The sequence below is a fragment of the Oryctolagus cuniculus genome, chromosome 13, assembly GCF_964237555.1.
Source record: "Oryctolagus cuniculus chromosome 13, mOryCun1.1, whole genome shotgun sequence".
NCBI lineage: Eukaryota > Metazoa > Chordata > Mammalia > Lagomorpha > Leporidae > Oryctolagus > Oryctolagus cuniculus.
The window spans coordinates 55574934-55587266 of NC_091444.1; the positions used below are offsets into that span (position 1 = coordinate 55574934).

The 12333-nt window shown below is 45.6% G+C and overlaps 1 protein-coding gene across 1 annotated transcript; it reads left to right on the plus strand.

The window, feature by feature from the left end:
- The first annotated feature begins 8332 nt into the window (after positions 1 to 8332).
- LOC100349519 (microtubule-associated proteins 1A/1B light chain 3C) lies at positions 8333 to 11786 on the plus strand. The gene is made up of 4 exons (XM_002717319.5): positions 8333 to 8498; positions 8598 to 8653; positions 8822 to 8928; positions 10993 to 11786. The coding sequence occupies exons 1-4, from the start codon at positions 8441 to 8443 to the stop codon at positions 11240 to 11242; spliced, it is 471 nt and encodes a 156-aa protein (XP_002717365.1). The 5' UTR covers positions 8333 to 8440; the 3' UTR covers positions 11243 to 11786.
- The last annotated feature ends 547 nt before the right edge of the window (positions 11787 to 12333 follow it).

The following is a 12333-nucleotide window of genomic DNA, read 5'->3' on the forward strand; positions in this document are numbered from 1 at the left end:
TAAATGTTCTGGATGTGTGCAACCCTAACTGTGGAACTGCTGGGGCAGGGGTGTTTTGGAAAGTGTTTGACATAGCGATGGCTCTATTTTAAGCTAACTTTTAAAATTCTAGAATGGAAAGCATTTTATCCTAATCGATTTTCTTTTTATTTTAAAAAGATTTATTTGTTTATTTGAAAGTCACTCACACAGAGAGAGAAGGAGAGACAGAGAAAGAGAGAGAGAGATATCTTCTGTCCGATGGTTCACTCCCAGATGACCACAATGGCCGGAGCTGCACTGATCTGAAGCCAGGAGCCAGGAGCTTCTGCAGGATTTCCCACACAGGTGCAGGAGCCCAAGGACTTGGGCCACCATCCACCGCTTTTCCAGGACATAGCAGAGAGCAGAACCGGAAGTGAAGCTGCCAGGACTCAAACCGGCATCCATATGGGATGCCGACATTGCAGGCAGTGGCTTTACCCACTACACCACAGTGCCGGTTACCCTAATCGATTTTCATAGCACATGATCATAAGCTCAAATTTCACAAGCTAAAGGATCTTGAGTAAATTACTTCATTTCTCTGTTTTAGGTGGTTTATTTTTGCTTTTGTTTTTGCCAAAAGGATTAAAGAAGAAATTGGATTAACTGTATCAGTGCCTAACGTGTATATGTGCCCCATATACACGTTAGCTTCCAAGCCCAGGCCAATGACACACATTACATACTTCAGAGAGTGAAGATAATAATGATGAGGACAGTAATGAAGACTGTCGTGGATACTGAATTCCAGTGCTCAGGTCTTCTGTCCAAGAATTAAGCATTCACCTTTTCAGGTGAATTGGATGGAAAATTGTACAAGGAAGTACACTACCTGTTTAAGAGCTGGACCAGGACTGTGGCATAGCAGGATCCACCTGCAGCACCAGCATCCCATATATGGTTCAGTTCAAGTCCCGGCTGCTCCTCTTCCTATCCAGCTCCCTGCTGTTGGCCTGAGAAAGCAGTAGAAGATGGCACAAATGCTTGGGTCCTTGCACCTATGTGAGAGACCCAGAAGCAGCTCCTGGCTCCTGGCTTAGGATTGGCCCAGCTCTAGCAGCTGCAGCCATTTGGGGAGTAAACCAGAAGATAGAAGACCTCTCTGTCTCTAACTCTGTCTTTATAACTCTCAAGTAAAATAAATAAATCTATAAAAAATAAAAGAACTAGGGATATAATGTAATTATAAGGACTATGAAATGTACAGTGATTACTAGAGGCTATTAATATTTTGCAGAAGTAAAAGAAAAGCTGAAAGTGATTAATCTTCAATTATAGAAGTATGAAACACAGAAGGTCTCTCTGGCAGACTCATATCCCACAGCCACAGAATAGAAGCCAAGGCTAAAGGCCAGAGTACAAGAGAAATAGAACTCCAGACAGTTGAACTCTCAGTCTAGGTATGTGTGCTATGCCAAGGTCAGGACCCTGGATGGGAAGTAATGGAACCTGAGATTTGGGATGGATATATCCCGATCAATGCACTTGAAAACAGTCTTATGAAAGATCTGGTCTACTCTTTCCAGGCAAACACTTCCAACTTGCCTAAAGATCATGCAGAGATGCTTGCCTTGTGATACAACACTGATCCCTGATCAGGATATACCCCCACCTCTCTTACTGACCACTATATTAATACCTAGGTTTAAGTTAGGACATAACCCAGATGAGTGAATAGTGACCTAAGCTTTGGCATTGGCATAATGGCCAGTAGGGGCAGTGGGACAATACCCTCTTCTCAAAGGAGCTGTAGGCCCTAGCCCACAACATGGACCTCAGGATCCAGGAGATGACAGATGGGACTGGGTTCTAAATGTGCTGGATGGGAGATATGGATGGTGGAAAGGCATGGAATATAAAGCTAGATAAGGGGAAAGTTGTTGATAGAAGAGCACTTTCTCATGAGATAGATTTTATATCCTGGAAAGGACTTAGAAGATGCTGCTGTTAATAGGATGCTAAGATAGCTTACTCAACCAAGCAGAAGTCTTCTGCCAGATATGGGATATCTCCTGGAGAATATTAATGTGTCTTACATATATGATATCTGGCCCTGCATCTTCAATTCTGTTCTTTTGCATCCCTATTGAAGAAATTAAAACAGTTTGCATTTACTTGGGATAGACAGTGATAAACATGACTAGACTTGCTCCAAGACTATATTAATTCTTCCACTCTCTGCCATAATATAGTCCAAAAAGAAACAGATCTAGACAGCCCAAATAACCTAGAATCAGCCATTTATATCAATGACAACACATTGATCCAATCAGATAAGAAGTGACAAATGCATCAGGAATCTTGGTAAGACACATGCACTCCAAAGATGACACACAAAGCTTTTAATGGTTCAGGGCTCCAACAAATCAGTGAAGTTTAGGGATCAAGTTGGTCTGGACGTGCTGATGTGTCCTCTCCAGAGAAAAAATAGGGTACAAGTAAAGTGCATGATCAGGTGACCCAGATGTGATCTACCAGTGTTGCACTTCTGTCCCCTCCTTTGTTCATTTCAATGGCCACTGTGGGGCAGGATCCCTTAGGATCAGTTGGCAGAGAAAGAGAAACTTGGTTCACAAATGATAGGCTCAGTATTTGGTGCAAGCCAATGGACTGCAGTTGCACTAAATCCCCACTCAAAGGTAGCTGTTAAAGACAGTGTTGAGTGGGAAATTCTCCCTCTGGGCCAAAACGTGTGCAGTGTAACTGTAGAAGATAAACACAGACTTAGAGACATGAAAAAGTTTTGACTGATTGGTCAAGGGCTGACAGAACAACAACTTGGAGACTGGAGACAGAAAAACTCTGAGAAACAGGGACGAGTATAAATCTTTGGACATGATGTGAATCATGAAGATCTATGTATCACATGTTAAAGTCCACCAGAGAATATCCATACATCTAGGCCTCCAGCTAGAAGATTTGGTTAACAGGCCAGTGGATTTTTGGGTACCACCATCTACCTTAACCATCAATGCAGGAGTAGAGGTTGTACATAATCCCAGCAGCATGGACTCCAACTCACCTGATCTGACCTAGCTACCATTGCACTACTGCCAAACATCAATTACTTGGTGCCAGACAGAATCCTCCAGGAAACCACATAGTGGCAAGTAGACTATGTTGGCCCCATTTTATCCCTGGAAGGACTGTAATTCTTTAGTATAAACATATTCTGGATATGAGTTTGCCTTTCCTGCTTAAAAGCCTTCATACTGCTCTGTAGCTGGGCACTCTCCCATGTTAGCAATCTGCAGGAAGAAAAATGCACTGAACTTTTATAAAATTCGTACTACGTGTCCAGCTCTGTGTGAGTTCCCAAGGATGAACAGGCAAACAGGTCCTGGCTCCCAGTAATTTAATAGCTACCATGAGCTTCCTCTGTTCTTGGGGCAAGACAGAAAAATTGCAAGCATTAAAATCATTTCACAAGACAATTTGACTAAGCAAATCATGAGCTCATGTGACTGTAATTCAGGGGTTCCTTTGGGACTGGGAACAGGATCATTTATTTCCTTTGATGACCTGATCATAAATGAAACATACTTATCCTATGTTGATCAAATAAACAAGTCTTATTGATAAGTAGCATCTCAAGACGTTTGATGATAAAAGTAAATAAATGAAACAGAATAAAATAAAGTTTGGACTTCAAGCTTTTACTTTTGTAAAAAGATTGTGTGTGCTGTCTTGCCATCCTGCGTGACTCACATTAGACGTGGGAGGTTTTGAGCCACCCAAAAACAATCAGATTGCTCTTCAGTCCCACACCTCCTACCTCCCATCTCCCTGCTGTACCCTGAGAAGCTACAAAGACCACAGAAGGCTTAATAGAGGTAACATTTTATGGGCGCTTTGAGAATCCCTCTCCATGAAATGCAACATTAACATAGACTTCCTTTTATTACTCAGCCCTCCAACTCGCACCAGCCTCTTATCTTAGATGCAGACTTCTCATTTCCCTGTTGCTACAACTTTGCTAATTTGTTTTCCCTCGGTCCTCAGAGATTATAGCCAGAAAGCATGAGTGACAGGAGCCACAGTGTGCATTTCCCAAGGACCAAACATGTTCACGTACTAAGGGGCTAGTCTATTTTTAATCATATTGGGGAAACTGAATTTAGGAGACTCCTTAGGAATGGTGAAATTCATCTCAGGAGAGCCGAGAAAACCAGACCACCATGATGATAACGTCAAGGGGCAGGAGAAGAGACACTAGTGGCTACAGAATCTGTACACAGCAGGGCTCAGGCAGCAATGGGTTGGGAAGAAATAATGATCCTAAAGGCCTAATTTTAAAGCTCTATTTGCATGGGGCTGGCACTGTGGCACAGCAGCTTAAACCCCAGCCTGCAGCACCGGCATCCCATATGGGCACCAGTTTGAGTCATGGCTACTCCACTTCTCATCCAGCTCTCTGCTATGGCCTGGGAAAGCAGTAGAAGATGGCCCAAGTCCTTGGGCCACTGCATTCACATGGGAGACCTGGAAGAAGCTGCTGACTCCTGGCTTCGGATCAGCTCAGCTCTGGCTGTTGTGATCATTTGGGGAGTGTGCTAGCGAAATGGAAGACCCCTCTCTGGCTCTACTTCTCTCTGTAACTCTTCCAAATAAATAAAAATAATTCTAAAAAAAAAAAAAAGCTCTGTTTGCATAGTAAGCATGCTGCTTGTAAAGCCACCACAAAACCAGAGTTAGAGAAACCAAACACTAAACACTGGAGTTAGAGAAAAGATTTATTGTCAGGTGGGGGAAGCCCAAAGGGCTGGGGAGGAGAGAGGGCTCAGGAGAGAGATCAAGAGAGAACACGAGTGTGGGAAGCAGGTCCTATTAAACCTTTTTTTTTTTTTTTTTTTTTTTTTTTTTGACAGGCAGAGTGGACAGTGAGAGAGAGAGACAGAGAGAAAGGTCTTCCTTTGCCGTTGGTTCACCCTCCAATGGCCACCGTGGCCGGCGCACCGCGCTGATCTGGTGGCAGGAGCCAGGAGCCAGGTGCTTTTCCTGGTCTCCCATGGGGTGCAGGGCCCAAGCACCTGGGCCATCCTCCACTGCACTCCCTGGCCACAGCAGAGAGCTGGCCTGGAAGAGGGGCAACCGGGACAGAATCCGGCGCCCCGACCGGGACTAGAACCTGGTGTGCCGGCGCCGTTAGGCGGAGGATTAGCCTAGTGAGCCACGGCGCCGGCCGTATTAAACCTTTGCAGGGGCAGGGAAACAGAAGTAGCAAATCCCATTAGAGTGGTGGTGGTGGAGCTGACACCTGTGTTAACCATCTGGTCACCTGGCTTCTAGCAATGGCACGGGGGCTAGAGCCTATGATGGTGTCTGGGATATAGATCGCGCCACAGGTAAGACCTGTGCCATTTTACCAACACTGCTTTCATGTAAGGTTGCATACTATGGGTAAGAAGGTAGAAAATTTTTGCGAAAGTTTTGATCCACATTTCAGAGGAAAGTGAAAATCTCTGTCTCTGTCTCTGTCTCTCTCTCTCTCTCTCTCTCTCTCTCACACACACACACACACAATTTTGAAATTGGGTCATCTTTGGGATCCCTAAGGAGAAGTAACCCTGCAGGAGAAGATGGAAAATGCTAAATGTTGAAGGATCAAAGATCAAATTAAACTGGCCCTATGAAAGGAGGCTCTTGTGTGAATTATTGCTGACCTCGCCAGAGCATTGCATTAGCATTGGGACAGACTCCAGATTGCAGGAGTCGAAGGAGTGAAGAGGCAGTGAGCTAGTGGAAAGAGTGAGCTCGGACCATTCTTGCAAAGGTTCCAGGAGGTGTGAGCTGAGTGGTGAGGCTATAAGCTACCCAGCACGTGAGTAGTGTGGAAGAACGCATGTGTATTGAGCTCCAGCAGTGTCGTACCTTATGTATGTGTGCATCACACAGATTTATATATTTAGTCCTCACAGAGCTCTACAAGGTGAATGACAGCACATGCATTTTGCTCATGGATAACATGCATTCTGAAGGGGTTAATTCTCTTGTAAGAGGAGTTAGAATTCAAGGCCATTTCCAAAGTTCTGTGCATGAGATCAAGGGCAGGCTGACTGGGTGTGATTTCCAGACAGGGCTTAGGCCTGTTTATAGGTGGAAAGGAGCAAATCCTTCCTACTCCGTCCGATCTCAGGCATCCCACTCTGAGCAGCTGGCTCTCCAGCACCCGAACTCCTAGTCTTCTACTCCCCCAGTCCTTGGGTCTGAGAAAAGAGATTTGGGGCTGGGTGGGGCGATTGCTGAGGTCAATGAGAATCAAAATGACCTCTGTCAGCTTGTTCTGTCCACAGGACAGGTCAGATGCTAAAAATTGCATTTCTCACTGTCTATGTCTGGCCTCAAAAGTTTGCTTTTTGTTTACTGTATCAGCAAGTAGAATTTTACACTGAGCACGAGCACTCTTACTCCAACCATTTTCCATGAGGTTATTTATATCCCTTCCCCCAAATCCTTGTGGCATTGGGGTTGTGTGGCTTGAATTATCTCCCAGGTGGTAGGTCCCACACCACACACAGCCCAAAGGAGCACTGGCCAGGAACATGATTGGGTCACACAGCACACTGGGTACTCTGCTCCCCTCAAAAAGATACTTTTCAACAAAAATGTTCTATCCCATGCCTCTGCCCAAATGATACATAGATACTTTATTTTTCCCCATGTCCTTTATTTTACTACCTCATTATCTCCTGAAATGCAGAGTGCCTGGGAAAGATTGTAAGCCCCATGTCCCAGCTGAGAAAGCACTTAGAAAACATCACAAACCCTTATGACGATTGTCTAACGGCTGCAGCTGGAATTTATTTTCCCCTGACCTCTCTCTTACCTCTACCTTCAGCCTTCAGATCTGAATACACATGAAGTTTCCTGGGATTGTGGGAGCTCTGGGGAGGCATGGTTTTAGGAAGCATGGGAAAAAATACACACATTGAGAATAGGATTTGGTGCCAGGTACCATGTTAGCTGCTTTACCTAACCCAGTTCGTTAAGCCTCCTATACCCACTCTAAGTTAAGGTATTCAAAATCATAATTAGTAAAGTGAAATCACCTACATAAGATCAGAAGTTAAGGTGAATGTAGTGGGAGCACCACGCCTGGCACCAGCTTTGCATGGTGTCGGAGCCCAGGCCTGCCCCTGAGAATCCCAGTGTAGGATGGGTCCCACCTCAGTGTAATCTGACCGAGTTGTCTTGATCCCTGCAAGGTATGCTTCCCACCTGGCCTTCCAACCTGCAAGGCAACTGGGGAGATTTAAATGAAATCCAGACTTGAAAGATGCTTGGCCCCAGAGTGTCACACACCTGCTTTGTATTATGCACACCTGAGGGGCTGCCTCCTTTTGAAGAACAAGTGAAACAGCATGAGGTCAATTTCTCTCTTCAGTGATGCTGTCAGTTAAGCACCTGCTGCCTATTCCTGATCTCTGACCTAAAGCCCTGAGACTCACCCTTCCTTTCTACTCAACCTGCAAATATGGAGAACATATTTCCCTCCTCCACTCTATTGTGTATTCACTTCAAAACTCTTCACTGTTCCATGACTGCTGGGAAGTCAGAGTATACATAAGCACTCTTCACGACAAAGGAAACGTAAACCTGCTCACTCAGAATCTGAAGGGCTCCTTGGATAGGCATAAGAATCTGGAAGCAAGCTCTGAGAATCAAGAGAGCCACCTTCCGCCTGCTACTCCATGTTTGATCCCAAGGCAAGAAAATTACCTTCTGTGTGCCTCTGCTGCTCACCTCACTTCTTAAAGATCCTAGAACGGTCCCTCCTTCCTGCCACTATTGCAGAGAAGATAAATGACACCACATACTGTCATGTATGTCTACCTTGTGCCTCAGCTGGGTTCTAATCCCAACTGCCTTCTCACTAGCTATTGTGGCTTTAAGCAAATCACTTAAGCTTTCTGAATACAGGGGTTTGTTCTTTGAAAAGCAGCAAAGACTGCCTTGAGAATTATGGAGCACATTTCAGAGAGAGGCAGATTTATCATGGACTCACCTCAAGCTGGTTCATTACTGAAGTGCAAAAACAACCGTGGCATAAGGCAGTTCCACCTCTCTAAAGTCCTCAGCCCATACCTCGGCTGTCAGAGTGTGCATTCCAATGATTTCATCATGAACCCTAATTTCTTTAGCAAAGAAACATCTTGAACTGGTCAAGAGCAAAGTGACTTTCTCTGACCAGCAAGCAGGTGGCCATTCCATTTCCAGCCTCAGCACTGACCTCCTGCTGCCCAGGAAGGGGGAGTCGAGAGAAGGGAGGGTCAGGATTGGCCTGATGTCACTCAGCCCTATTTAAAGCCTCCTTTAGGCTCCTGCAGACAGCGTGGATGCAGCTGGGGGAATGAGTTGTGGGTTTTTTTTTTCTTTTTCCCTTTAAAGACCAACACAGACACAGCTGTTGAGCAAAATGCCGCCTCTACAGAAAAACCCAAGCCTCAGACCCTTCAAGCAGAGGAAGAGCCTAGGTAAAGCTCTGGGCAGCTCTCTGGGTAACTTGAGAGGCAGGAGAGGATGCATCTTTCTCTAACTGTCCACTTACTCTTTTCTACCTGAAATCTCTACAGCAACCAGACAAGAGGAAGTTGCTGGAATCCGGGCAAAGTTCCCAAACAAGATCCCGGTAAGACTCACTGTCCTTCCCCAGAGGAGCCTGTATCTGTTCTTTGAAGAAACAAAGATCAAACAATGGCCTCCCCCTCTCTTTCCCAAGTCCCTAAGATACTGGGGGCTCTGAGTCACATTCTTAGGCACCTGCCTCAGGAGAGACCCATGCTAATACTCTTGGCAGGTGATAGTGGAGCGCTACCCCAGAGAGAAGCTCCTGCCCCTGCTGGACAAAACCAAGTTCTTGGTTCCTCAGGAGCTGACCATGACCCAGTTTCTCAGCATCATACGGTAGGTGACACAGCGGACATGTGTGTGTGTGTGTGTGTGTGTGTGTGTGTGTGTGTGAGAGAGAGAGAGAGAGAGAGAGAGAGAATTAGAGAATTTTGCAACTATCTGTAAGTTTGCTGCATTCTTTGGTTGGAATGTGGGTATTCCAGAAGAAAAGGGGGTTGAGATCTTTTGGTGACTCACTCATCTTTTAGATTCTGTTGTGCCCTAAAAAGATGCTGTGAGAATTATTCTATTTTAAACAAGTGGGGAGAACCCCTTAGACAACAAGCAACAGACTGCAAGAGCTGCCGACATTTCGAAGAATTCCCTAGAGTAGTTCTGGCTCTCGAACTCATCCAGAAGATCCTTCTTCCAGAAACTGTGTGCAAGCCAGTCTGCGTGTCCCTGGCAGAGAGCAGCAGCTTTCCTCAGGGTTTGTGTTTCTGGCAGACGGGGAACTGTTTGAAAAGCAAAAGGTCCCTGCCCTTCTTAAAGCTTAAGAGGGTTAAGTGGTGTCGCCTGATGCATGAGTGCAATTAGAAAATGATTTGTGAGTAAATACAGCCAGTGACTAAGTCCTCACCAGGTTGAAAAGTCTGTTTGGAGGCTGAATAGCCACTGTTGCCTGTTGCTTTGAGGGCTCACTGTGAATGAATGAGTGTCTTCATTTTGTTTTGTTTCAAAGAGTTGTCGAAGTTTCCAAGTTCATTGTGAAGACAGATGCCTAAAGAGATATCAAAGTCGGGAGGAGATCCCATTGTATCAGTTAATCATTAGGTGACCCCTTGGGGATGGAGAACCCTTTTTCCTCTTCCCAGTCACTGCTCCTGGCTCCCAACCTACATCCTCATCCTCATCCTCATCAATGTTTATTGAGCACCAACTGTATTCTGTGTGTCTTCTGGACTCTGTAGAGCCAACTGTGAACAAAATAGACAATAATGCCTGTCTGTGGCCTTCTCCCCCTTGGGGATGCCCAAACACTCATCAAAAGTGAGTTTGCGAAATGAAGGAGATGAGTGCAAGCTCGGGCACAGGAGCTTTTCCAACCCAGCCAAGGGCAGTATTCCCATCCCTAGTTCCACTCTTCTTCCACCCCCACCCCACTGCAGAATGGTTGCTTTTCACCCAAAGGCACTGGGCAATAGCCAGAATGAATACCTTTGGTATTCTTTTAGGAGAAATTACCTGAGTATAAACTGAATCAGATTCCAGTCACTCCCCATGTCCCATTTATGTTTGATCTTATCCCACATCGAGGCTCAAAATTCTGAGAGTGCAGTGGGAAATTGTGTCTGTTTCACTAATTAGAGCAAATGGAAGTGTGTGAAAGGTGAGACTGAGCCTTCCTGTAGGCACCTATATTGATTCACTGTCAATCACTGCACACTGAATTGGAAGTCTGTTTACCCTTGACATTTAAAGGATGTCCAACTAAGCCTTGCTCCTTCTCCATCTCGTCGGTGGCAGAGGAGAAATGGCAAGGGAAGGGAAGGGCACACTTCAAGGCCTTTCCACCCCTGTTTAATTGTGAGACGCTGGAAAGATAATGTATCATTCTTGCACCCTTGGGGAAATAGCTTTCTTTTTTTTTTTTTTTTAAGCTCAGCATTTACTTGGGGAAGCAAGAGAAATAAACAGGAACTTAAGGGTTTTATTAAGGGAGGAGGGGATCAGAAAGATAAACTAGGAGTTCCATACCAGGCAGAGAGCATAACGGGGGCCATGTGCAGGAAGCTACAGGCCAGAAACCGCGTGGGCAGGAGCAGCAGCACAAACAGGTGGCCTGCATGAAGCCCACAGAAAGCAGGGAAGGGGGGGCAGTGTTCTCCATGCCTCTTATTCACTGGGGAAATAGCTTTCAACGAGACCTAGGACTTATTTGCTTAGCATTATTGTGTTGGTATTCGCCTTAGTTAAAAATGGAATGGCCTCATCCTTTGGGCCCAACTGGGAGGCCCTGAGGATCTTAAAGTTCCAGGAACAGCTGTGGGCAATTCAGTTGTCTTGCACATCCTGAGCCTTCAGATTCCTAAGCTGATTCCCAGGTCAAGTCTCTCACTACCCTTCTCCCCTTCCCAGGAGCCGCATGGTCCTGAGGGCCACCGAAGCCTTTTACCTCCTGGTGGACAACAAGAGCTTGGTCAGCATGAGCATGACCATGGCAGAGATCTATCGGGACTACAAGGACAAGGACGGCTTTGTCTACATGACCTATGCCTCCCAGGAGATGTTTGGCTGCTTGGAGTTAGCAGTTCCCAGCAGTGGGAGCAGCCATGGGAACAGACCTGAAATCCCATTCACCCCATGTCAAGAGAAACTTGTCCTCTGATGGATGCATCAGACACTGTCAGAGGCACTGTTCTTGTGTGTATGTTGGAGGGGACTGGGAAGCAGGGATACATGGGGTGATCGGCTCCACCCAATGACTGCAAAGCTGTGGCCCTCCCTGGCTCACATTCTTTGTGCTTTCTGTTCTTACTTTAAGAAAAATGTGAGCTGCTTTTGCAAGTTTTGTAAATAGTCACTTTCTTCTAAATACGAAATGATGAGCTGTGCAACGGTTTTGTGACATGAGCTGGGCATGTATCTTAAGTGTTCCCTGTGGTGGAGGTGGGCAGGCCCTTGAGGAGTTATTTTAACCCCTACCTGTGGGCAGCTGTAGAGCAGCTCTGGCCTATGGAGCCAAGTGGAGTCAGAGGAAACTATGGCAAGCTCACCTGGGGGTGCCCTGACCTGTGTCTTCTGAGAGATTATTCTATTTCCTTGGCATTTACTCTATGTGGTTATTTGTTTTTATTTCCTTTTTGTTAAGCTATGCTACACATTTATGCCAAAGTTGAAATTTCTCAATATAAAGTCATTTAAACAATTTACTTTGTGTCAAGCTTCATTCTAAGCAATTTCCTTTTCACAAATCCATGGTTATCTATTGTCAACCATCATTTACAGATAGAGAAACTGAGACCCAAAACCAAGAACCATTTCCATATTCACACACCTAGGACTTGAGGTTGAGTATGGCTGTAGAAACCATGCTACTACCCTTCTGCTAGGTTCCCTCAGACTCGGTTACTCTTCTTGAGGAATCCCTACCAGATCCTTGAGCTACAGTGTGGAGTGATGCTAACACAGCTTGCAGGGAGCCTGAGGACGACTAAGGGGTACAGTGGAGCTCCATGAACGCACTCATAGTGGAGTTTTCAGCAGCAACAGTAGAAACAAGTGCCCCAGGTCATGCTTGCAGGACACTAATTTTTATTTTTTTAGATTTATCCATTTGAAAGGCAGAATTACAGAGAGGCAGAGGCAGAGATAGAGATCCTCCATCCAGTTGTTCACCCCTGAAATAGCTGCAATGGCTGGGGCTGGGCTGATCCAAAGCCAGGAGCTTTCTCCGGGTCTCTCACACGGGTGCAGGGG